Source organism: Panicum virgatum, chromosome 2K, assembly GCF_016808335.1.
Source record: "Panicum virgatum strain AP13 chromosome 2K, P.virgatum_v5, whole genome shotgun sequence".
Taxonomy (NCBI): Eukaryota; Viridiplantae; Streptophyta; class Magnoliopsida; order Poales; family Poaceae; genus Panicum; species Panicum virgatum.
The window spans coordinates 65409879-65436481 of NC_053137.1; the positions used below are offsets into that span (position 1 = coordinate 65409879).

At 43.9% G+C, this 26603-nt stretch overlaps 1 protein-coding gene and 4 long non-coding RNA genes across 12 annotated transcripts; 3 read left to right on the plus strand and 2 right to left on the minus strand.

Annotated features, from left to right (window-relative positions):
- Nucleotides 1-240: 240 nt before the first annotated feature.
- On the plus strand, nucleotides 241-856 carry LOC120694633. The gene is made up of 3 exons (XR_005683571.1): nucleotides 241-438; nucleotides 517-603; nucleotides 696-856. It is a non-coding gene; the product is annotated as an uncharacterized LOC120694633 (long non-coding RNA).
- Nucleotides 857-12240: 11384 nt separating this feature from the next.
- Nucleotides 12241-12543, minus strand: LOC120696242. Its single transcript, XR_005684044.1, has 2 exons — nucleotides 12407-12543; nucleotides 12241-12305 (listed from the first exon to the last, which is right to left on the minus strand). It is a non-coding gene; the product is annotated as an uncharacterized LOC120696242 (long non-coding RNA).
- A 277-nt stretch (nucleotides 12544-12820) lies between these two features.
- LOC120694637 lies at nucleotides 12821-19491 on the plus strand. Its single transcript, XR_005683576.1, has 4 exons — nucleotides 12821-13018; nucleotides 13097-13183; nucleotides 13276-13400; nucleotides 17335-19491. It is a non-coding gene; the product is annotated as an uncharacterized LOC120694637 (long non-coding RNA).
- Nucleotides 19492-20449: 958 nt separating this feature from the next.
- On the minus strand, nucleotides 20450-26312 carry LOC120694634. 8 transcript variants are annotated; one of them, XR_005683573.1, is made up of 4 exons: nucleotides 25960-26296; nucleotides 25269-25857; nucleotides 21081-21140; nucleotides 20450-20934 (listed from the first exon to the last, which is right to left on the minus strand). XR_005683573.1 is itself a non-coding variant. In XM_039977819.1 (4 exons), exons 2-4 carry the CDS (start codon nucleotides 25558-25560, stop codon nucleotides 20802-20804), a joined length of 489 nt encoding a protein of 162 aa, XP_039833753.1. In that variant the 5' UTR covers nucleotides 25561-25857; nucleotides 25960-26312; the 3' UTR covers nucleotides 20450-20801. The 8 variants fall into 8 exon arrangements, 5 of the variants coding, with proteins under 5 accessions (XP_039833753.1, XP_039833752.1, XP_039833751.1 ...); XR_005683574.1 differs by having other exon boundaries at nucleotides 20450-20942; XR_005683572.1 differs by having other exon boundaries at nucleotides 21069-21140; nucleotides 25960-26293.
- On the plus strand, nucleotides 21494-23508 carry LOC120694636. The gene is made up of 3 exons (XR_005683575.1): nucleotides 21494-22190; nucleotides 22990-23079; nucleotides 23251-23508. It is a non-coding gene; the product is annotated as an uncharacterized LOC120694636 (long non-coding RNA).
- Nucleotides 26313-26603: the final 291 nt, after the last annotated feature.

Below are 26603 nucleotides of genomic sequence, written 5' to 3' on the forward strand. Positions count from 1 at the left end.
GCAAGAGGTTGCTGAGTCACCGTACCAGAGCGAATTGAAGGAAGCGAACGCAATTCTTGTCCAAAGTCCAAACCACTCCTCTATCCAGGGAAGGAACCGGCCAAGTTAACAACTTGACATATGAATGTGGATGGATAATAATTTAATAAGGTAATGACTTCTTTTCGGCCTGTCGTAATTTTGTTCGCTGAAACGGCCATCTCGATCGTCGTCCATCATTAATTAGAGGGCACGCCTCCTTTCACACCGCACAAGCACACAGCCCTCCTCCCACTAGTTCACTTTATCTTCCCCTTTTCTCTCTCTAGGTTTCAGCTACTTCTCCCTCTCGTGTGTTCATTTCATCTCCTCCCATCTCTCTCTAGGATTCCTCTCTCTCTCTACCCTCTCGCATTCCACCCATGGGCGCTCCTTCAGATTTCATCAGAATTTTGCACGGTGAGTTCCTCTTCATCGCGAGACCCTCGTATCTCTCTCTAGGTTCCTCTCTCATTCGCATCCAGCCACGATTTCTAGATCCAGTCGCGGGTTGGAGGAAGGATGTGCGGGATTGAAGCAAGGAGGGAGGAGGGGATGGGGGAGCGCAGAAATCACCAGGGCAAGGTGAGATGAATCCCCATATGTTCAGGGTGCTGCACAATTTTCCCTCGCCGATTCCTGATTTCGTTTCACGTTCCCCTCCTCACTCTCTCTAGGGTTCCTCTCTCTCATCTCACATCCACCAGCGATTCCTGGATCCCAATCGAGGGTTGGAGAAAGCATCTGCAGGATTGAAGCGGAGGAGAAGGGATGAGGGTGGAAGCGCAGAAATCAGGCCAAGGTGAGATGAATCCCGATGCGTTCAGCCTTTAGCGTGCTGCACATTTTTCTCTCACCAATTTTGTAACACCCCGGGTGTTTACCCAGTAATTAATTAAGTGTCTGCACAGTAATTGGGTAGGTTTGCGATGCATCATGTGCTTGAATTACTTAAAAAGGATCTTTTTGTAATTATGAAAGGTTATATGTGTAATTATGATTTTATGCAAGGTCCTTTCTGCTGTTGTGTTGAATAGGTTGTGTAATTATAGCTTTAGTGGAGGGTGTTTTTGCAAAATTTCAGTGCATTTAATGCATGCCAGCCATTTTTGCTTTTGAGTCTAGAGTTGAAGTGAATTTGCTTTGAAAAAGACAAATTTCCTAGAATTCAAAATCTCTTCAATGATTTTAATTTTAGCTCTTGAATCTTTGGTCAAATAAATTTTTGCACAACATCAAAGTTGTAGATCTTGAAAAGTTGAACAACTTTCATGTTGGGCACTTTTTCATTTGAGCTTTAGTTTAAAAGTTATTGCTTGTTTACAGAGAGGTCCCTGGAATTTTTGGTAATTACAAATCGACCCTTATGACCATCTCCCCCTCCCTGCTCTGCTTCTCGCCGCCGACGCCACCGACAGCGCCGCCGCCGACGCCTTCCCGGCTTTCCCGGCCATTACTCCGCCGTGCGCTGGCGCCCACGCGTCGCGGACGACCTCCTCCCCCTCCTGTTGCTTCGCGCTGGAGCCTCCCCGCCGAGCCACGCGCCCCCGCCGCTTCCAGAACCGCCCCGACGGCCGCCACCGCGACGCCGCCGTGGAGCGCCCCCTGCAGAGCCCGCCGCTCTCTTCTAGCGAGCGCCCGCGCACTACAAGAGTCCCAGAACTCGATTTCGCGCATCCCTTCGCTCTCTCCTCGCTCCCACACCGCAGAACACCGCCGCCGCCCCGCTTGAACCCCGGCGAGCTCCACCCCGCCGCGGAGCCGCCACCCCAGACCCGCTCCACCCCTACATCCCCCACCATTAGCCGCGCCTCGTCCTAGCGCAGCTCCCAGGCCGTTTTCCCCTCGCCCAAACCTACCGGAGCTACCTCGCCGCCGTGCTCCGAGCCCGCAAGCCGCCGCTCGCCGTCGACCCGCTATCTCCGGCCCTGCTCTCGAGCTCCAAAGCCACCCAGAGGTGCGCCTTGGCCTTCTTAACCTCCCACGACCCTCCACCCTCGCCGCCGGCGCTCACCGTCGCCGGATTTGGCCGGCCATCCTCCCTCTGTTCTTTTCCCCACGGCCAGGGACCCCGAGTTTGAATTTGAAAAAACCCAGGGGGTTGTCTGCGATGTCAGTGACTCAGGGAAATAGTGCTATAAGGACTTGTTTGAAATAGTTTGCTGTGATCTTTGAAATTCAATATCAATTCGTAGAAAATTCGTAAAATATCAAATCTAGATGTTTTGGAAACCTCTTGAAGAGATCTATGCAGTAGAACCATAATATGTTAGGCTTTAGTTGCAAGTTTTTTCTGTAGATTTTGATTTGTGTCACTAGGTAAATAAATACTAGATGTTTAGTCTTTTTCTTATCTAATGCTTGAAAGCTGGTCTTGCTCTGAAATTTTTGTGGTAGTTTACTCATGTTACACTAGCTTTGCTATAAAAATTTCATGATCAGTTCTCTTGTGTAGCTTTTTCTTTGATTTAAACTTTGTTTAGTACACTTTATTCATGGTAAATAGTTTCTGTTCGTAATAAATCATGATTTTATTTCGGCATGTTCTCTTTGAGTAGCTTAGCTTGTCCAGGAAGTTTGAGCTTCAGTTCATGGCTAGAATAGGAGTTACAATTGAATCTTGCTAAAACTGATGTCTGTTTTGTTTATTTTCTCAGAATAAATTCTCTAAAGATAAACTCATGAAAAATTCACAGTAGCTAGATCATCCCTGTGTAGATCTCATGTTAAATTTTGAGCTTCTGATCTGCTTTAGTTTGATCGGTATAATTCAAGCTTGTACTAGGTGTTGCCTGCATAAATGATTTATTGTGATTACATGGTTAAATGTTTTGGCATGATTTTTACAGGGTAGATTACTTTGTTCATGTTCTGTTTATTGTAATTTTGGTAGAATTTATTCCTATTTGTACTCTGATTTGTTGATTTATTTACAAACCATGACTTAGTTGTATAGGAAATCACCACCACTCATTTTATGAAGTTAGTTAACTTCTTTTGTGCTGTTGATCATGATGTCTTGTGTAGCTAAATTTAGTATTTAACTACTCTATAAACGATTGCCCATGTGTGCTTATAATGTTGTTTTTGCATTACATATAGACACGACTGCCTTATCGGACGGGACGTACGAGCTGATCCCGGAATCTGACGGAGGTGATCTCGAAGCTCAAGCGAACACTGCGGAACTAACTGAAGCCCCGGACCAAAGTTCGGAAGAGCCTAGGGCTGAAATAGTTAGCAACTACCGAGAAGGCAAGCCCCGGACATAACCTATACTTCAAATTAATATCATTTACTATTTTATTTTTTACTTGTGCATTTACAGTTCATAGGAGTTGAATTGAAACCCTAGATGCATGATCCTAGGAACCTATGTACTGAACACTAGACTTGAGTTCGAATAATTGCTAAGCTTATAGGACCGGTAAAAGTCGAGTGATTGTCTGTCACTCGCGAGCTTTATAGGAATTGATTGTTTACTTTCTGTTATAAATATAAGGACGACGGACGGGGTTGTGTTCGATATCATGACCTTATATGATACCCCGTCTGTGTTAATGAACTTGCTAAGGTCGCGGTGTGTGGTAGCGTTGGTTAAGTCTTTGAAAGTACTAGCCACATGCCGTAAATATGGTACGCGGCAAACCTAGTAGCCGATTGGACCGGGGAGTGGATATACCTTTCACTCTCTCAGTAGGGATAGGTTTTATTTCATGTTGCGCAACACTACGACTTCGAGGGACAAGGTTCGGCCTTGGAGCCCTGTAGTCGGGGAGAGTGACCCTATCCACAAGCCGGAAAGAAAGGTCAACGGTTGTTTGGGAATGACCCGACGGTGTTCCAGACGTGTGTGCTAGGTTATCCTTGCAAGGTTGAATTTCGATTCAGAATCGTCCGCCTCTCACGATGAAATGAGACTGCTTGATCTCTTTGCCACACAGAGTAATAAGAGCAACAATATTCTTATTAATCTTGATGTTTGCTTAGAAGTTCCACCATGTTTGGATAGTAGATGCTTACATAGAATGGTTAATCAACTAGAATCTTGAAGCTAAAACTTGAAAGTAAGGACATACTCTTTATTGCTTTTCAGCAAAAGAAAACCAGAGCTTCACAAACCTTGCATAGTCTAGCTATAGTGGGCTACTTATACCCGTTGACGGTTAAGTCTTGCTGAGTATTAGAATACTCAGCCTTGCTGTTGAAACCCTTTTTCAGGTATGAGTTTTGAGGATCAGATCGCTAGCTTGACCTATCCTTGCTCGTTGCCTCCTGGCTGGTCCGTAGAGTGGGATACGTCTGCGACCAGCAATGACTATGACGAGTGATACCCGGCTTGGGCTAGCCTGGTATCCTTTTTGCGACGTGTTGTAGACATCGTGTTTTATCTTCCGCTGTTTTAAACTCTGAACTTATAGTTATGGCTTGTATAACTGTTTTACTTAAGTTGGCTTTGTAATAAGGTTTTCAACTGGTTTGTAATCATTACTATGCCTGTGTTGTAAAAATTGTGGTTGTAATATCTCTGGACTCGCCTTCGTGCGGGGTATGCTTGTTCGATCCAAGAATCGGTGGTTGTATCGGGACGTTACCCGACAGACCAAAAATTGTTCCGTTTGAAGTGCGTTTAAGCTAATGTTGCCTTTATGGTGATGGTTTACGCACTTGAGCCGGGATAATTTAGGCGATTCTGCCACAGCTGGTATCAGAGCTGCAAGCGTACATCAGAGGTGTTGGAACCTTAAAAACCATTTTCCATATAAAATTGGAACCATAAATAATTTCGGAAAACTACGTTGGATTCGTTAAGAGTTGTGTTTAGAACGTAAAGTCCTAGGGAATTTACGGGAATTACTAGGTGGTTATTTATGTATGGTTTATGTTATCTGACTTCCAGCACTTTACTTTTTGTCAAACCATACTCACAAGCAACTCTTAATTCCTGTAACGACGCACCTACGTTGATGTAAGATGGTAAGGATCCTCAGTCAGCTGAGGGAGTCTGACCTTCCCGTCGGCGATGCGAGCCGAACGCTGCCCTCAAGCAGTGGCTTACTTGAGGTGCTTCCAATATACCGACTATTAGTTGACTATATTGGAAGTAAAGTGTGCTCAGTCAGCTGAGGGAGTCTGACCTTCCCGTCGGCGATGCGAACCGAACGCTGTGCTCAAGCAGTGACTTACTTGAGCTGCTGCCAATATACCGATCTCGATCGACTATATTGGGAGTAAAGGAACTTGTGAATACGCCTCTGAGTAGCGTATGTTAACGTTGGCCATATGGCGGAAATTGTATGGCTGCCACTTCTATAGTGAGCGGTAATGTTTGGGAACGCTTTCATGAGTGCTGGCATGAAAGGTTCATTGGGTATATATATTTATGTTCTGTCAATCTTAATGCAGGTACGCTAACCACGATTCGATAAGATAAGAACGGTTAGAATGTATCGACTAGCTATATAGGGAGAGCCGTATTTATGTATACCACCGTGCTAACCACGTAAGCCCAACCATAGTTGGCAATTGTTTATCTTGTGAGGTCGGTCAGGACGTGCATGCATATTTGGTTGATGTTTGATTGGTTCATAATAGTTGAAGTTGCTACATGAGCTTGTTAAGGAATTTCTAGTATGAATCCTTATAAGATAAGTGTTAGTGTGCTTAAAACATGAGTGAGTGAAATTCTGATTTTAGTAGCATGCTTGTAAAATGCTTAGGTTTCCTTAGATGAAAAATATGGTTTCGAGTCATGCCTTCCTCCTAAGCCCCATCTTGTTGTTATAAGGATCTTTTCATTCCTTAGAATCTCAAATGATGAACCAGTACCAATTGTGGTTTATTATTCTTTGAGTTTGGAATCATATCATCTTGTGAATTAGAATCACATTTGTTTTACCGCAGTCTTCTTAAAGCTTTATTTGAGAAGTCTTGAGATAATTGTATTATTCACATTTGAATCCTTTTTGATTCAGATGGCGACTTGTTCCCAGATCTTTTGGAATGAGGAGGCAAATGCTCATACCGATTGTCTGTACTGGGAGGGTTTTCCGAGGATTCTTTGGGATTCACTTCGTATCTTCCACTACCCAGATCCACCCCAGTACACGGGGCGCCAGTTTTCGGAGGATGGAATTAAGAAGAACAGAGTTAAAATGACCATTCCTCAGCACCCCACCTTGGAGTGGCCACCGATTGAGATCGAGGTGATTGGGTACCGTCTTGTGGATGCGTTTGAGAAAGCAGCTCTCAACGCTATCACCACTTTTTGTGAGCACCATCCTGAGGAGGTTGCAGCATATCCTATTGGTTTGTTTCCAGCAGTCAGTGCTGGCAATGCAGAGTGGCTGTTCAGGGTCACACACTTTGGGCACTTGATTGGAGATGTAGCGGATGAGACTATCGAGGCAGTAGTCAGATATATGAATGCTCAGTCTCACTACCAGATACTCCAGCAGCGACACATGGACCAGGTGATAGACTTGGCCTAGAGTTTTCAGCGAGGCCTTCGTTTGAGGGATACTCAGATTCAGGGACTTCAGGATGCCGTTGCTGGGAGGGATCTGGCCATTTCACAGTTTGAGCATCAGGCTATGGAGCATGGTGCTGAGATAGAGCAGCGCAACATAGTTATTGGTTTTCTTCAGGGGCAGGTGAATGAGCTTCAAGCAGATTGGGCTGATGCTTTGGCACATGTTGGTATGCTCCAGGAGCAACTAGATGCCCCAGCCGAGCCTGCAGCAGCAGAAGAGGACCCCGAGGAGATTGAGGGAGTTTCTGATCTAGATTCAGAGCACGCACTTGCTGAGCCTAACCCTCAGCCGGATGACTCTTCTTCCGGCAGTGCCTCTTCTGTGGGCAACCTCGACGACTTCTAGGCGCCTTAGACTAGACCCAGAAAGTTCGTGTTTTATCTTGTTGTAGCTTGTACATAGGAAAGAGGTGTTGTAAGATAACCCTAGGGAGGAGTACCACTTGTTGTGTTATATGTGGTAAGGATGAGTGATGTTAGGTTGTAAGAAAAATGCTGCCTTGAATGTAATATAAGTAGCGACTACCAGTTTGGAAATCATAATCTTTCTACTTAGCAAATCTCTGCATTTGTGCATTTTCACGCCGTTTGATGAATACAAGAGGTTGCAAATTTTTGTGGCATATGTGCTCATCAAATGTTAGCTTGTTGAATTTGAGAGACTAAATTTTAGTCCAACCCCTTCTATGATCTCTGTTGTTTAGCAACATAGCACATAGCGATGAAGAGCGAATTGATAGATTATTTTCTTTACCCTTTGCTCTCAGCATTGAGTCTCTATACGATGGAGCATGAAGCTATCTAGCAGCTGACCAGTTTTGATTTTTGTGGGTTGCACATTTATGTGTTGTGCATATTGTGCTACACCGCATCTAGTAAATTTTGCTGATTTTATTTTATCCATTGTACGATCATTGCATGTGCCATTGATTTTGGAAGCGAGAAATATGTATCTAATGGATGTCTTCCATGATTACAGATGGTTGGTCATACACGCGGAACGCCTGATGGCTTCGGTTGTGAAAATGGCAGTGGATCTCAGCAACCACCGCCACCCCCGTCGAATCTGGCCGAGTTAATGGCCATGCAAACAGAGTTGCTTCGCCAGCTAGTCCAAGGGCAACAAAATCAGCCACGCCAACAGTATGGAGGAAGGGAGGCACAACCAGCGGGTTACCAGGAATTCTTTGGTACCCAACCTCCGCTTTTCAGCAAAGCTGATGACCCATTGGATGCCGATGCTTGGCTCCGTACAATCAATTCCAAGTTTGCTTTGTTAGCAGTACCGTGTGTTGATGCAAATAAGGCCTCCTTTGCCGCCCAACAGCTGCGGGGTCCTGCACGTATATGGTGGGATAATTATTGTGCAATGCAGCCTGCTGAACATATCATATCTTGGGAGGAATTCAGAACAGCCTTCAGATCACATCATATTTCGGATGGACTAATTGAAAGAAAGTTGAATGAATTTTTGGCTCTAGATCAGGGAACCCGCACTGTTCTACAATATGCACAGACCTTCAATCATCTGTGCCAGTATGCGGGCCATCATGCTGATACTGATGCCAAGAAACGTGATCGTTTCCGTCGTGGCCTCAATACTAAGCTCAAGGAACGTTTAAACCTGGTTCAGCCCAATACCTATAATGAGCTGGTGAATATGGCCATTACACAGGAAGATTGTATTGCTGCACATCGTGCTGAGAAAAAGCGGAAGGCACCAACGGGACCCTCGAGTGCCCAGCCACCGAGGTATCGCCTGGTGCAAAATACTCCACCTAGGCCTCCACAAAGAAATGCCCCAGTGGGTAGGTTTGTCTTTAGGCCGCCTCAGCAACAAGGAGGATTCAGACCTCCAGTGCCTCAGCAACAGCAACAGCAGCAGTTTAGCCCAAGGCCGAATGCCCCACAGTTCAATAGTGGGAATAGTAATAATCGATGTTTCAACTGCGGCAGTGCTTCTCATTTTGCCAAGAATTGTCCACAACCCAGAAGGAATAATCCAGGGCAAAACTCTAATCAGAACAACAACAACAACAACAACAACAAGGGCAAGGGCAAGAGGCAAATGGTGCAAGTCCGGCAAGGGCGAGTTAATTTCACTACTCTTGCAGACCTTCCAGCAGGAGCACCAGTTATGACGGGTACTTTCTCTATCCACAATAAACCCGCAGTCATATTATTTGATTCTGGTGCAACGCATAGTTTTATAAGTGCCAAATTTGGAGCAAGAGTAGGATTGGACTTTTGTCATACTAAGGGATCTTTTATGATAACAACTCCTGGTGGGAAGATAGCTTCCAATCAAATCACTAGACATGTGCCAATTAAGTTGGGTAGTAAATTGATCAAAACAGATTTGATCTTAATGAATTTAGAAGGCATGGATGTTATTCTGGGCATGGATTGGATGACTAAACATAAAAAACTGTTAGATATCTCTTCCCGAGCTATCGAGATAGATTCACCACATCAAGGAGCCACCATACTCTATCTACCACAACGAGAGTGCATTAACTCTTGTGCTTATGCCACAAAAGAAATTAAACTTGAAGATATCCCCATTGTGTGGGAGTATGCGGATGTATTTCCAGATGATTTGCCTGGAATGCCCCCTGATAGAGATATCGAGTTTGTTATCGAACTTCAACCCGGTACCGCCCCTATTTCTAAGAGGTCGTACCGAATGCCTCCAAATGAGTTAGCAGAATTGAAAGTCCAACTCCAAGACCTTCTTGACAAGGGCTTTATACGTCCCAGTTCTTCACCCTGGGGATGTCCGGCCCTGTTTGTGAAGAAGAAAGACAATAGTTTGAGGCTATGTGTTGATTATCGACCACTCAATGCGGTCACTATTAAAAACAAGTATCCTCTTCCCCGCATTGATATTCTGTTTGATCAGTTAGCTGAAGCTAAGGTTTTCTCTAAGATTGATCTTCGTTCTGGCTACCATCAAATAAAGATCAAGCCTTGTGATATTCCAAAGACTGCTTTCTCTACCAGATATGGACTATATGAATATCTGGTTATGTCTTTTGGTCTTACCAACGCCCCAGCATATTTTATGTACTTGATGAATTCAGTCTTCATGCCGGAGCTGGATAAATTCGTCGTGGTTTTCATTGACGATATTTTGATCTACTCCAAGAATGAAGAAGATCATGCTGAACATTTGCGTATCGTTCTTCAACGATTACGAGATCATCATCTTTATGCCAAATTCTCCAAGTGTGAATTTTGGTTGGACAGTGTGAAATTCTTAGGTCACACTATCTCCATGGATGGTATATCTGTTGATCCAACTAAAGTACAAGAAGTGATGGATTGGGAATCTCCTATGTCAGTTCATCAAATTCGCAGTTTTCTTGGTTTAGCTGGATATTATCGTCGGTTCATTACTGATTTCTCCATAATAGCCAAGCCTATGACGGAGTTATTGAAGAAGGGAGTGAAGTTTGTTTGGAATGATAAGTGTGAAGAAGCTTTCCAAACTCTCAAAGCAAGATTAACTACCACTCCAGTATTGTCTACACCGGACAGTACCAAACCTTTTGATGTCTATTGTGATGCTTCGGGTACAGGACTTGGTTGTGTGCTTATGCAGGACAACCGGGTTATTTCTTATGCATCAAGAGCTCTCCGGAATCATGAGAAGAATTATCCAACCCATGATCTGGAGTTAGCAGCTGTCATTCACGCTCTTAAGATGTGGAGACATCATCTTATGGGAACTCACTGTAATATTTACACTGACCATAAGAGCCTCAAATATATCTTCACTCAAGCGGATCTCAACATGAGACAGAGACGCTGGCTGGAGTTGATAAAGGATTATGATCTAGAAGTGCATTATCATCCAGGAAAGGCTAATGTGGTTGCGGATGCACTCAGTCGCAAGTCACAATGCCATTGTCTATCTGTAGAACCATTCAATGAAACTCTATGCCAGGAAATGATGAAGTTAAACCTAGAAATGGTACCTCAAGGAAGCTTGAACCATATATCCCTTGAGCCTACACTTCATGATAGCATCATCATGGGGCAATTACATGATGAGGGTATCAAGATCATCAAGGAAAAGTTATCACAAGGAGAAGCAAAGTATAAATGTTTCCGAGTGGATCATCGAGGAGTTCTATGGTTTGAATCTCGACTGGTTGTACCCAAGGATCATCAGCTTAGAAAGCAAATCCTTGATGAAGCACATATTTCGAAGTTTTCGATTCATCCCGGTGGTACCAAGATGTACCATGATCTCAAACAAAATTTCTGGTGGACTCGAATGAAAAGAGAGATCGCCAGATATGTTTCTGAGTGTGATGTCTGTCAAAGAGTTAAAGCTAGTCATTTGAAAGTAGCTGGTACTCTCCAACCTTTATCTATTCCATCCTGGAAATGGGAGGACATCAGTATGGATTTTATCGTTGGTTTACCCACTACTCCTCATAAGCATGATTCTGTTTGGGTAATCGTTGATAGACTCACCAAGACCGCTCATTTTATTCCAGTACACGCCACTTATTCTGCCAAGAAGTACGCAGAGATTTATCTCGATCAGATTGTTCGTTTACATGGCATTCCAAAGACGATTATTTCTGATCGTGGGCCTCAGTTTATAGCACGTTTCTGGGAGCAAATGCAAGAATCCCTTGGAACAAAACCGATTCGTAGTTCAGCTTATCATCCACAAACAGATGGGCAAACTGAGCGAATCAATCAAATCCTTGAAGACATGTTGAGGGCATGTGTTATTCAATATGGCAAGAATTGGGTTAAATGCCTACCACTGGCAGAGTTTTCATATAATAACAGTTATCAATCCAGCTTGCAAATGGCACCATTTGAAGCATTATACGGTCGAAGGTGTCGAACTCCTTTGAATTGGTCACAAGCTGGAGAACGCAAAATTTTTGGGCCAGATTTAGTCTCTGAGGCAGAGGAGCAAGTCAGAGTTATCCAGGTTAATCTTAAAGCAGCCCAATCAAGACAGAAAAGTTATGCAGACAAAAGAAGAGATCCTTTACAATTCGAGGTAGTAGACTTTGTATATTTGCGAGTATCTCCTACTAAAGGTGTTCAACGCTTTGGCTTAAAAGGGAAATTAGCACCCCGATATATCGGACCATTTGAAATTATCGAAACTTGTGGACCCGTTGCCTACCGACTCCGTCTTTCATCTCAATTGGCCGTCGTTCATGATGTCTTCCATGTCTCACAACTTCGGAAGTGCACCAGGGTACCTACTGAAATCCTTGAACCACAAGATATCGAAATTGAATCCGATCTATCTTATACGGAGTATCCAATCAAGATTCTTGACACAAAAGAAAGAAGTACTAGAAGGGAGAAAGTTAAAATGTACAAAATCCAGTGGAATCAGCATACTGTAGAAGAAGCTACTTGGGAGACTGAAAATTTTCTCCAACGGAACTTTCCCGACTTTCTTAGAACCAATCCAGGTACCGAATCTTTGCATCCTTTTCTTCCTGTAATCTCGGGACGAGATTCCTTTTAGGGGGGAAGGCTGTAACACCCCGGGAGCGTGCGCTGGACGCTTGGATGTGAGTGAGGGATGTGAGTGAGGAGTAGTTTGCGTGCGCTGGACGCTTGGATGGAGCAGGGAGAAGGGCGACAGCAAGCAGCAACAGGTGCGCCCCAATGCCAAGAGGATCGACCGGTCACTGTTACCAGAGCCACTCAGATCGACCGGCAGCTAGGCGCCGCGAGAAGGGCCACATGTACGCCGTGCTTTCGGCTGGGCCGGAACAAATTAAAGCTGGGTCAGGCGGCTTTGCGCACTGGATGAATATTCTTCCGTCTGGTGGAAGTGGATGCGTAGGGCACGCGAACACTTACAGATGAGTGATGAGTTACTGTCACTGTGACACTGGGTTGCCAAATGCCTAAGTATCGCTGGTTTCGACTGATCTGATTTCGACTGAATCAATAATATTCTGTGAGAGAATAAGATGAGATAAATCGGAATTAGGCCGGTCTGATAAATCGGAATTAGGCCGGTCTGACGTCCAAGCAAGAGGTTGCTGAGTCACCGTACCAGAGCGAATTGAAGGAAGCGAACGCAATTCTTGTCCAAAGTCCAAACCACTCCTCTATCCAGGGAAGGAACCGGCCAAGTTAACAACTTGACATATGAATGTGGATGGATAATAATTTAATAAGATAATGACTTCTTTTCGGCCTGTCGTAATTTTGTTCGCTGAAACGGCCATCTCGATCGTCGTCCATCATTAATTAGAGGGCACGCCTCCTTTCACACCGCACAAGCACACAGCCCTCCTCCCACTAGTTCACTTTATCTTCCCCTTTTCTCTCTCTAGGTTTCAGCTACTTCTCCCTCTCGTGTGTTCATTTCATCTCCTCCCATCTCTCTCTAGGATTCCTCTCTCTCTCTACCCTCTCGCATTCCACCCATGGGCGCTCCTTCAGATTTCATCAGAATTTTGCACGGTGAGTTCCTCTTCATCGCGAGACCCTCGTATCTCTCTCTAGGTTCCTCTCTCATTCGCATCCAGCCACGATTTCTAGATCCAGTCGCGGGTTGGAGGAAGGATGTGCGGGATTGAAGCAAGGAGGGAGGAGGGGATGGGGGAGCGCAGAAATCACCAGGGCAAGGTGAGATGAATCCCCATATGTTCAGGGTGCTGCACAATTTTCCCTCGCCGATTCCTGATTTCGTTTCACGTTCCCCTCCTCACTCTCTCTAGGGTTCCTCTCTCTCATCTCACATCCACCAGCGATTCCTGGATCCCAATCGAGGGTTGGAGAAAGCATCTGCAGGATTGAAGCGGAGGAGAAGGGATGAGGGTGGAAGCGCAGAAATCAGGCCAAGGTGAGATGAATCCCGATGCGTTCAGCCTTTAGCGTGCTGCACATTTTTCTCTCACCAATTTTGTAACACCCCGGGTGTTTACCCAGTAATTAATTAAGTGTCTGCACAGTAATTGGGTAGGTTTGCGATGCATCATGTGCTTGAATTACTTAAAAAGGATCTTTTTGTAATTATGAAAGGTTATATGTGTAATTATGATTTTATGCAAGGTCCTTTCTGCTGTTGTGTTGAATAGGTTGTGTAATTATAGCTTTAGTGGAGGGTGTTTTTGCAAAATTTCAGTGCATTTAATGCATGCCAGCCATTTTTGCTTTTGAGTCTAGAGTTGAAGTGAATTTGCTTTGAAAAAGACAAATTTCCTAGAATTCAAAATCTCTTCAATGATTTTAATTTTAGCTCTTGAATCTTTGGTCAAATAAATTTTTGCACAACATCAAAGTTGTAGATCTTGAAAAGTTGAACAACTTTCATGTTGGGCACTTTTTCATTTGAGCTTTAGTTTAAAAGTTATTGCTTGTTTACAGAGAGGTCCCTGGAATTTTTGGTAATTACAAATCGACCCTTATGACCATCTCCCCCTCCCTGCTCTGCTTCTCGCCGCCGACGCCACCGACAGCGCCGCCGCCGACGCCTTCCCGGCTTTCCCGGCCATTACTCCGCCGTGCGCTGGCGCCCACGCGTCGCGGACGACCTCCTCCCCCTCCTGTTGCTTCGCGCTGGAGCCTCCCCGCCGAGCCACGCGCCCCCGCCGCTTCCAGAACCGCCCCGACGGCCGCCACCGCGACGCCGCCGTGGAGCGCCCCCTGCAGAGCCCGCCGCTCTCTTCTAGCGAGCGCCCGCGCACTACAAGAGTCCCAGAACTCGATTTCGCGCATCCCTTCGCTCTCTCCTCGCTCCCACACCGCAGAACACCGCCGCCGCCCCGCTTGAACCCCGGCGAGCTCCACCCCGCCGCGGAGCCGCCACCCCAGACCCGCTCCACCCCTACATCCCCCACCATTAGCCGCGCCTCGTCCTAGCGCAGCTCCCAGGCCGTTTTCCCCTCGCCCAAACCTACCGGAGCTACCTCGCCGCCGTGCTCCGAGCCCGCAAGCCGCCGCTCGCCGTCGACCCGCTATCTCCGGCCCTGCTCTCGAGCTCCAAAGCCACCCAGAGGTGCGCCTTGGCCTTCTTAACCTCCCACGACCCTCCACCCTCGCCGCCGGCGCTCACCGTCGCCGGATTTGGCCGGCCATCCTCCCTCTGTTCTTTTCCCCACGGCCAGGGACCCCGAGTTTGAATTTGAAAAAACCCAGGGGGTTGTCTGCGATGTCAGTGACTCAGGGAAATAGTGCTATAAGGACTTGTTTGAAATAGTTTGCTGTGATCTTTGAAATTCAATATCAATTCGTAGAAAATTCGTAAAATATCAAATCTAGATGTTTTGGAAACCTCTTGAAGAGATCTATGCAGTAGAACCATAATATGTTAGGCTTTAGTTGCAAGTTTTTTCTGTAGATTTTGATTTGTGTCACTAGGTAAATAAATACTAGATGTTTAGTCTTTTTCTTATCTAATGCTTGAAAGCTGGTCTTGCTCTGAAATTTTTGTGGTAGTTTACTCATGTTACACTAGCTTTGCTATAAAAATTTCATGATCAGTTCTCTTGTGTAGCTTTTTCTTTGATTTAAACTTTGTTTAGTACACTTTATTCATGGTAAATAGTTTCTGTTCGTAATAAATCATGATTTTATTTCGGCATGTTCTCTTTGAGTAGCTTAGCTTGTCCAGGAAGTTTGAGCTTCAGTTCATGGCTAGAATAGGAGTTACAATTGAATCTTGCTAAAACTGATGTCTGTTTTGTTTATTTTCTCAGAATAAATTCTGTAAAGATAAACTCATGAAAAATTCACAGTAGCTAGATCATCCCTGTGTAGATCTCATGTTAAATTTTGAGCTTCTGATCTGCTTTAGTTTGATCGGTATAATTCAAGCTTGTACTAGGTGTTGCCTGCATAAATGATTTATTGTGATTACATGGTTAAATGTTTTGGCATGATTTTTACAGGGATTACTTTGTTCATGTTCTGTTTATTGTAATTTTGGTAGAATTTATTCCTATTTGTACTCTGATTTGTTGATTTATTTACAAACCATGACTTAGTTGTATAGGAAATCACCACCACTCATTTTATGAAGTTAGTTAACTTCTTTTGTGCTGTTGATCATGATGTCTTGTGTAGCTAAATTTAGTATTTAACTACTCTATAAACGATTGCCCATGTGTGCTTATAATGTTGTTTTTGCATTACATATAGACACGACTGCCTTATCGGACGGGACGTACGAGCTGATCCCGGAATCTGACGGAGGTGATCTCGAAGCTCAAGCGAACACTGCGGAACTAACTGAAGCCCCGGACCAAAGTTCGGAAGAGCCTAGGGCTGAAATAGTTAGCAACTACCGAGAAGGCAAGCCCCGGACATAACCTATACTTCAAATTAATATCATTTACTATTTTATTTTTTACTTGTGCATTTACAGTTCATAGGAGTTGAATTGAAACCCTAGATGCATGATCCTAGGAACCTATATACTGAACACTAGACTTGAGTTCGAATAATTGCTAAGCTTATAGGACCGGTAAAAGTCGAGTGATTGCCTGTCACTCGCAAGCTTTATAGGAATTGATTGTTTACTTTCTGTTATAAATATAAGGACGACGGACGGGGTTGTGTTCGATATCATGACCTTATGTGATACCCCGTCTGTGTTAATGAACTTGCTAAGGTCGCGGTGTGTGGTAGCGTTGGTTAAGTCTTTGAAAGTACTAGCCACATGCCGTAAATATGGTACGCGGCAAGCCTAGTAGCCGATTGGACCGGGGAGTGGATATACCTTTCACTCTCTCAGTAGGGATAGGTTTTATTTCATGTTGCGCAACACTACGACTTCGAGTGACAAGGTTCGGCCTTGGAGCCCTGTAGTCGGGGAGAGTGACCCTATCCACAAGCCGGAAAGAAAGGTCAACGGTTGTTTGGGAATGACCCGACGGTGTTCCAGACGTGTGTGCTAGGTTATCCTTGCAAGGTTGAATTTCGATTCAGAATCGTCCGCCTCTCACGATGAAATGAGACTGCTTGATCTCTTTGCCACACAGAGTAATAAGAGCAACAATATTCTTATTAATCTTGATGTTTGCTTAGAAGTTCCACCATGTTTGGATAGTAGATGCTTACATAGAATGGTTAATCAACTAGAATCTTGAAGCTAAAACTTGAAAGTAAGGACATACTCTTTATTGCTTTTCAGCAAAAGAAAACCAGAGCTTCACAAACCTTGCATAGTCTAGCTATAGTGGGCTACTTATACCCGTTGACGGTTAAGTCTTGCTGAGTATTAGAATACTCAGCCTTGCTGTTGAAACCCTTTTTCAGGTATGAGTTTTGAGGATCAGATCGCTAGCTTGACCTATCCTTGCTCGTTGCCTCCTGGCTGGTCCGTAGAGTGGGATACGTCTGCGACCAGCAATGACTATGACGAGTGATACCCGGCTTGGGCTAGCCTGGTATCCTTTTTGCGACGTGTTGTAGACATCGTGTTTTATCTTCCGCTGTTTTAAACTCTGAACTTATAGTTATGGCTTGTATAACTGTTTTACTTAAGTTGGCTTTGTAATAAGGTTTTCAACTGGTTTGTAATCATTACTATGCCTGTGTTGTAAAAATTGTGGTTGTAATATCTCTGGACTCGCCTTCGTGCGGGGTATGCTTGTTCGATCCAAGAATCGGTGGTTGTATTGGGACGTTACCCGACAGACCAAAAATTGTTCCGTTTGAAGTGCGTTTAAGCTAATGTTGCCTTTATGGTGATGGTTTACGCACTTGAGCCGGGATAATTTAGGCGGTTCTGCCACAAATTTCTTATTTCGTTTCGTGTTTTATGTTTGGCGGAGGTCATGGGCATCAGGGCGTGCGATTTCGAAATCCGGTGAGGGATCCGTTGGTCCCGATGGAGGGGAAATGAAAGCTGCATACTGGATCCGGTGAGTTCACCCACTCCCGTGCATGCCCTCTGTTTGTGCAGTTGCTCACCCCTCTGAATTTTTTGTGCTCCATTAAGATAGCATTTTATTCTAGTTGCTACCTGGTTGCAGAAATATGTACGTACAGGTCTGAATTATTGGGGTATTTTAGTGTGTATTACCCTGTAGTAGTACCGATGCCCTGCCTCAATTCTAGTTTCTGGTGTTTTGGTTTGTCGAATTCTGTATGTGCAGGGAAATGTTTTTGTGTGTGTGGGTGGGGTGGGGCTAGAAATCAACAACAGGATGTGTCTTATGAATACATGGCCCTGCAATAGGACCTATGCCAGCTTTTTTTTTTGCTGTTTTGGATTTGTAGAATCATTTGGATGCGGACAGATACCTACTCCAGTCTGTTTATATGGAATAACCTGATCACTGATGAATCCTCTCTCTATCTATGTGTTCTGTATTCATGTTGGCAATAAAAATGAATTGGAAGTTTAAGAAACAATTAAGCAAGTGCAAAACTACATGTTGGATGCATGTAATCAATAAACTTTTCCCCTAGCATTATCAGAAGCATTTTAAAAATTTTTGCAGGCATTTAAATACTATTCAACTAGCATTTTAAATGTCCAGTTCAAGCAATTTTTTTTACATTTTCATGTCTCATGTGATAGATTATCCTTTTTTGTCTGGAACCAAGTTTGTTACATCATTACTTTCATAGGATAAATAGATTAGGTTCCAATAGATGAATAAGCATATGACTTTTTTTGAGTGAAAAGTTCCTCGCTCATTTCCCTATACAATTTGGAGCAGTGTGACTTGGTTGACTTGCAAATCATGTCTTCCTCTTTACCTGAGCATTCACCCCCTTAGCTAGTACATCATTACTTCTTCCTCTTTTCCGCCATTTAACTTTTGATCTTGGTGGGTTGTTTATGTTTGGCGATGTTGTTGCATGACCAGAGGCAGAAAGATTAGTTGGGTTATTAAGGATTTTATAGTCAAGATGCCACCAATATAATATGCCTGCATGGGCATATAATTAGTTACAGAGCTTCATTAGGAAGTTATAAAGTAATAATAGCTCTGAGAATAGGCAAATAAATGTACTATAATCAGGTAGCATTGCCATAAGGTTTGAACATTGCCATAAGTTATAGTGGGTTGTAGCCTTTGTGTATCTGTGTAGAAAATCAGTAAATCTGAAGCCGCAGTTCTTTTTAATAAATTGCGTTTGTATGTGTTCTTATTTGCCTTTGTCTATGTCCTAATTTACTTTTGTATATGCACTATGTGTGTGTTCGAGCTTTTAGTTGTACTGCAACCATCTAGTTGCTCTCCTTTTGCAATTATTGTCTCACTAGTAGTATTTGGGTTCCAGGAATGGAGCTTCAATGCGGTTTCTGAATGTGAAATGGTTATTTTCTTCTTTTTTACATCATCATAAGCATTTCAATACTTTGCAGCAGGCATTTTTGTCAAATAGTAGAAGCATTTTCAGGAGTTTCTTATAGAGAATTATATCAATTACTAGAAGCATTTCACTACTTTCCTGTACTGTAGGCAAATACATCAAATACAAGCATTTCAACACTTCTCAGTAGGCAAATACATTAAATACTAGAAGCATTTTTAGAACTAGACAATAATATTGGTAGGTATTGGGCAATAATATTGTTCTTCATAGGCAATAATATGGGTTACAATAGATATTTTAATATTTGAATTAATTGTTTGCAAGACCCGAATTAGTTATGATTATTACATTTGTAGGTCATATGGTTGTGTCCAGAGAATACGAATATTTGAAATTGTTCATTTTTAGTTTAGATTTGTGTTCTAATCTAATATTTTTATGTTCAGACTACCTGCCATTTTTTATTTTTACTAATTCAATGCTTGTTTCATTCAAAATTCTGAGGAGTCTTGAAGTCTTGTTTTCTATAGTTTAGATGAACAGTTCCTTCATGGTTCAGAATGCATTATTTGTTGCCTGCAAGTTTCTTCATTGAATCAGCAACGTAACATGTTCTTCAGCTTGGTGTTTGGTGGCCTAAAAGTTCATCCGATGACAATTGGCAGCAGTTTTAGTTGCAGCTCAACCTCGTTTTTGGTTCATGAGCAGCTTTGTAGCACTTGCTGTAGCTTTAATCTTTTTATTCGTCAGTATAACAGTAGAGGCAATTAGGCAATCACATGTATGTTGGTATTTTTGAAATTTGTTAAAGCTTAGAATTTAGATGCGTTGTAAATACATTTGTATATATATATATTCCAATTTGCTTATTGTTTTTCAAAGATGTGCTTATCAGAGAGTAAAATTGAGGTCTGAATATTTATTTTATGTTTTTTGTTGGGCGCGTTATCCAAAAAAGAAAAGCAGACAAAACGTGATACTCCAATTACCATAAAAAGATAGGCCGTACGGCCAGCCTAATTTGCGGCCGGCCGTACGTTAGCCGGGTCCATCTACATAGTGGAGGTCTCGTGTTTTCTTTTTCCTTCTTTCTTCGGAGCAGCAGGTGGGCGGGCGTGTGCAAATGGCGACGGGAGATGTTGAGCGTACACACGGTAGGTCCCCCGGAGCCTTGTAGAGCACGGACTGTTAAGGTGAACTAGGATGGAAGGCGCGCTACGCCGCGCCCGTTTTGAGAAAGGCTTAATATATTTATCATAATACTTGCACATACAAATAGTTAAAAAATATAATAATGCACCAGACCTATAGTATTTTCATTTGAGTTTACAGTCAGGTTGCAAGTACTGACATCCATTGGCATTATTTATAATTAGGGAGTCATCATTACAAAAAAAAATAAAACTGGAGTGCAAAAAGGATGATCCATTCGCTAAAAACTAAAATGCGTCTTTATTTAACTGAAGATTTATTGTTCATTTCAAGAGAATTTGGATCATCACTGCAATCTGCATATGGTAGGTAGCAATAACAACAACAAACTTACTTAGAAATAGATCATACATGGAGAACATGTTGTAGTGTTCAGATTTTGCATGTGTACCTATCACCAAAGAACTATTTTCAATGGACAATCACTAAAAAACTTCTATATCACTTACAGTGCAAGAAGCCCACAAATGCAATTTATGTGTCCTTAAACCAAAAATAAGACCATGCATACTATAGGCATTAGGCAGCAGAAATTCTTATCAGAAAACTGAGAGTTAGCACGAAGGCACACACACTATGAGACCTACCTTAAATAATCCACTAATGGCCTCATAGAAAACTCTTGCTAGAATATGTCATTGTCTAAATAACATACTGATGATCTATTGAATTGCAAGGACAAAATGATCACATATGAGATATGCCACACTACATTGGTTTCGGCATAGTAATTATATTGGTGTTGGGAAGCTTAAAGCTACCATGAATAATATATATAGATATGATAAACAAATATCAAATTTGTAAATGGGTATTGGTCTGCAGTAACCTCCACGTCCGAGCTCTCCGTGCATGCGCGCCCCGCCGCTGTGGAGCCGGTCCTCCAACTCCTAGATGGCTGGATGTAGTTAGCACCATTTGATTTCAGATTTACTGTTTCTTCATTCAGTGAAAGATAATGTGTTACACCAAGTTTGGTTCCCATTTTAATTTAAGAAACTAACATTTGGCAAGGAAATTATACCAGCATGCTCACTTAAAACATATGGTCTGGTCCAAACTCCAAACTTTGCATAAATCACTTGTGTATTGTGCTCTGCAACATGAGACTATGAATCAGTACAAATGCACTAATTATCAGCAATGATGAGCATTAGAGCTGGTAAGGAACATATGCAAAGCCCAACTAAACTAATAATCAAAACACATATTTTCTAGCATTGTGCTTTCCGCATGGATTGCAACTAAAGCAGCAGGTAGTATATATCAGATCAGCATTAATCAGTGAAGTGCCACAAAAGCTAGATGATGATGGTATTCGATGCAAAATAGGATAAAGCAAATGATAAATAATAGGATAAGGCAAATGATAAATAATAGGATAAGGCAAATGACTAAGGGCATATACAACGGCCATTATTGCATCGTCTTTATCTGGTTTATTGCAATTAGCGAGGTCATTAACTCAAAAAACGGGCGTTGCCGTCGCCTCGCCAGACGCCGGCGCGGGCTCATGGCCCGAGCTCAAATCGATGCCTCGTCGCCCGTTGTACGGCGCGGCGGCGACTCGGCGATGGGGCGGGGCGATCCGGTGCTCCCCGGGTTAATTTTGGCGGCAAGGCGCGAAAGATGGCGCGAAATCCCCACGGGCACGCGTTCTTTCCCTCCTTTTATTCTTCCCTCCCATTCACAAATCCATTGCAGGAGCTTGGTCCTTCCCGGCGGCACAATGGGGTCGGAGAACCAGCAATCTGCAGCAGCGGCACGTGAGCTCCTAGTTGCGTCGACGGCACGCCAGCGAAAGGATATTGCGGCGCGGGCGAGGGCTCAAAAGCTCGGGACGTCTTCCATGGTGATGGCAGCGCACGGGAGGAAAGCTGCGACGGCGGCGCAGGAGCGGGGTCGTCCGCCCGTAGAGAAAAAGTTCAGCGGCCGAAGCCTCGCCGGTAACCCATCATTTGGCGCCCCGCCCCCCCCCCCCCCCCCCCCCCCCCCCCCCAACCAAGATCGACCGGCGGCTGTATGTTTCCGGCGAACCCAAGGTCCAATGGCGGCATGTCTCCGGCAGCCCCAACCTGACTTCGTCGACCATGGCGCGGCATCAATCACAGTCTCAACCATGGATTCATGGCGATCCCAAAGAATGGTATATTTTCTGAACACAATACTGTAGGAACTTTGGGTGCAGCCTGAATTCCAATGGATGTTTGTATGCTGTAATCTCTGAATGCCTCTCTGAATCTCTGACATGTGTGGGTTCATCTCTGAATCTCTGACTGAAATATTGACTGGAATGCATCTCTGAATCTCTGAATGCATCTCTGAATTCCAATAGAGATACTGAGATGCATCTCTGAATTAGGACACAATATTGACTGGAATGCATCTCTGAATCTCGGACTGAATCTCTGAATCTCTGAATGCATCTCTGAATTCCAATAGAGATACTGAGATGCATCTCTGAAATTTGATGGTCAACCTAACGCGTGGATTCCAATCATTACTGTTTGTATGCTGTAATCTCTGAATTCCAGGCTAGCTGTTCATGCACTTCACGTGTTTATTTCAGGTCATCTTTTAGCATTTGAACCTTTCCAGTCTTTTAGCATTTCCAGATGTTGCACCCTAATTCTTGGACCAAAATCATCATGCTGTTTTTTGTTTCCCTTCCCATCCTACAAACTAAATGGTGTTGAGAACTATATTTGCATCCTGTAAAAGTCAGTTAACAATACAGCCTGTGAAACTAAATATTGGTCTTCTAGTCCTGTCAATGGTCTTGAAAAATATACATGTTATCAGAAAAGGTTCAGGTTTCACTTTATTCCAGTTTTCAGTTAAGTTTAAGTTAACTTTAGCTTCAGCTAAGTTAAGTTTCAGGTTCAGTTGTTCAGTTAATTTTCAGTCTACTGATAAAGTTCAGTGTATTGATCTTTTTCTGAAAGATACTGGGCTCATGACGGATGAGGAAAAGGTTGATCATGTTGGAACACTGAAGTATTTGAAGAAGACATTGTTTCCTGATATGTACTAAGGTGAGTTTCAGTATGGACCCATTTTTTGCCACATTTTATTGTTCTCTGAAACTCTGAGTATAAACCTGTATGGAGATGCATAATCCCTGTCCTGTTTTCAGTTAGTCCTGTTTTTAGTCACTGAATTCAATTATCTAACCTTTTGCCTTTTAATCTTATCTATTGTTTCAGGTATCTGACCTGTTTGGCATTGCTGTTGACACCTTTCCCTACATGATGTGGGCTGCATCGACCTGTGTCAGAATTAGTTCAGAGCTTAGAGTTCTTCCTGTGTCAGAGCTTAGTTTAAGATTAGTTCAGAGCTTAGAGTTCTTCCTGTGTCAGAATTATCATGGAATTATTCTGTAATCTTTTGTTTTGGCCTACATGTCTGAACATGCTTTTCTGAATGTGTGTGAATGGAGTAAAATGAACAGGTTCAACCAGCCACATGTGTCCTTTCTGAATGTGTGTTTCATTGTGTAGATGGACAGGTCCTGGAAATGAACAGGTTCAGTCGGCCACATGTGTCTTTTCACTTTCTGTAACTGCATATGTATTGTGGGCGTCAGTTATCATTCAGGGTGTGAACAGGTGTCATGCGTTTGTGTGTGTGTATATATGTACTTGTAGGTCTTGTGCTTGTAGGTGCACATCTTTTTTCCTGGGTACAACATGTGCATGGAAGATATGCAGGTCTGAGAAGTGGGGGTCTTCTTCCAGTATCGGCTGGGATCAATTCTTTTCTGTGTTCACTGCAGCCATGTTGACTGAAGAAAAGTGACAAAGGTATGTCGACTGAATCATAGGCTGCATCTTGATTGTGGTTCTCATGCATAGTTTCACTGCTCACTGTCATCGACATCCTTTGTTTTACCCCTCTGTAACTAACAATGCTTGAATCAGAAACTGAGATACATCTGATTTTTTAATGCTTGTAGTGTGTAACAGAGAATGACATATAAACATTCAGAAAGCATTTTTACCACCATGTCATGGTTATAACAAAATGAATTATGGATATATCTTTGCAAGAATTAGATCAAACCTTCCTGGTCGAGATCAATTTGTTAGTTACAGATTTAATTCCAATGTTAAATATTATTTTGCAGAGAAAGGTATGCATGTGTTCTGCACTTACAAATTCAGAATAGAGAGGTATGCCGATTCTGGAATTGAACAGCCTATTGATAGTTGCTTGTTTGTTCTAAATCTTTACCAGGGATACAATTCAACTATGAAAAAACAAATCCCAGGAAATGTGTACAAATTATTTACTTGCATGTGACTTATTTGCATATAAATATATTATCCATGTGATTTATTTCCATTCACAAATTATTATTTCACGTATGCCACACAACAATACACAAAGATCCATTTCACATGTTTGATCAGCATGTCTCATGTGCCTAGGCATGTAATAAATAGCTAGCAGACAGCCACACAGACAGATCATTGTACAGGTTGTCTGCTCTGTCGTCTACGTGCAGTATTCTAGACACACACAGACGGCAGCCGTCTAACCATTATACATGCCCTAAAGGTCCTGAAGCATTAAATATTGAGAGTCCAGGACTTGTCCACAAAATACATTCTAGTCCATTTATAAAATCTATCTAATACATGCAGCTTGAAATCAACAGGTAGGGCTAGAAAATATATAGAGTGGCAAATAATGGTTTCTCCAGAGCAGAATCTAGCCGAGCCACAAATGAGCAGTTTTGCCAACCCGGCCAAAGTCAGCTGTCAAAGAGAGGGCAAAGTATGTTTAGAGCATTATGGTTCAGACTAAATGTTCAGAGCAGTATAAATTCAGACTAAATGTTCAGCTGCTAACATAATTACATCTGTATCAATCTTTGCAACGTCTAAATCCGTAGATGTTCAGACCAAGCATGCTAGCAGTTAACAATCTACCAATATTATAATATTACAGAACACATTACTGATTACTGCAACCTTTTTACTTCCTGCTGACCTGAGCATTTTACTGTGATGAGCTTGCATAATAAGCACAATAAGCGCTGAGCTTGCATAATACAGAACACAAAATGATGTGGAACAAATCTCTCTCCTATACTACTGCATGAGAGCATCACATAACCGGATAAGATAGGAAAATTAACATCTGTAATCAAAGCTGCAAATAATCCAAAGCAGTCCTCATATTGCTCGTCAGTTCATTTGAGCAGAGTTACAACGCTCACCTTGGGAGGACCGCCGCACGGCCGTGAGCAGCAGCTCACACTCGCTGGGCAACTTACCACTTACCAGCCTCTGAATGTAGGGAACAGGGACGGCGACAATGTAGGCGGGATGGGGACGGGGCTGCCTTTGGATGTGGCTTGGATCCTGGCGGTGGCCGCCTCCTCGACGGACGCGCCACTGGGGCCGCCAGCCATCATTCGCGGCATCTGCAGCCAACGCTGCTGCCACGGCCACCACACGCACAAATGCCGCCATGACGAACACCGGTGAAGCCCCTCGATGGAGGCCCATGGAGGCAACATCAGCGACGAAGCTTGGACGCCATAGCACTCGGTCGAAGGCGGAGAAACAAATGCAGCAAACAAATGTAGCCACGCACGGAGCACATGGTACAAAAATGCAAGCATCAGAAGCGAATGGGAGAAGAAACACCTCCCCCCACCAATTCGGAGGTCACTCAGATCTAAAAATTACCTTAAGGCATGGGAGTACAGAGGCAAAACGCAGGGGAAGAGGCGCGTGTGGTCTGCAGCGCAACTGGAGGAGAGCGGGGACAGTCTCCACGGACGGGCTGCGCACGGGCGGGGCCTGGCCGCCGGCGAGGCACACCAACGAAGCCGATAGAGAAGAACAATGTGTGAGAGCTGGGAAGACAAAGACGGGCACTTTCGCGAATCGCGGGGAGCGCACCTGCCGGATGTTGACGGCGGTCTTGCCGGGCGTCCATCGCACCGCCGCCGCGGTCACCGCCGGCGGGGTGCATCAACGAAGCTGCTCTCCAAAGGCGGCGGCAGCGGCCGAATCCGAAACCCTACCCCGCCTCCAAACCAGTGACCCGAAAGCAGAAAGGGGCGCAGCGAGCAGGCAAGGCCCCGCGCGGGCGTTTTTGCGGGGACCCGTTGGGGCCCACGGCAAGGAGAGGCGGTGCGGCAGAGCACCTGACGGGGCGAGCGGGGACCACCGCGCCTGCGAGGCAGTGCGCGCGCGGCATGTGAGTGCGAGGAATCTAGGGCCCGCGTCGCACGTTTCTCTCCGCGGCAGGCGCCGGCCGTCCACCCAAAGCAGGCACGTGTCGCCAGGGCAATAGCCGGTTCATCTGAAGCCTAAACCTCCACGGTGTATAGGAGTTAGAATATATAGGTGATGTGTGCAGCGCTATTGTCTTGTACAGTTGCTTGTCCTTTTTTGATCTTGCCTTATGTCTTCTGTTGGCGCTAGCCTTCCAGTTCGGGAGCTGCTCCCTAGTGTTCTTTTCTCTTGATCACTTGACTTGGGAGATCAAAAGCCTCCGAGGCTCCGACCTAGGGATGTAAGTGAATATTCATCGGTGTTTT

What these genes read in the sequence shown, in the direction of transcription:
- LOC120694634 (XM_039977816.1), bottom strand. Translation starts at nt 25,560, where the DNA reads ATGGGCCTCCATCGAGGGGCTTCACCGGTGTTCGTCATGGCGGCATTT. An exon ending in CGTGCGGCGGTCCTCCCAAG is followed by an intron (nt 21,141 to 25,268) that starts GTGAGCGTTGTA and finishes CTCATGTTGCAG; the next exon opens with AGCACAATACACAAGTGATT. An exon ending in TGTTTTAAGTGAGCATGCTG is followed by an intron (nt 20,984 to 21,068) that starts GTATAATTTCCT and finishes CACTGAATGAAG; the next exon opens with AAACAGTAAATCTGAAATCA.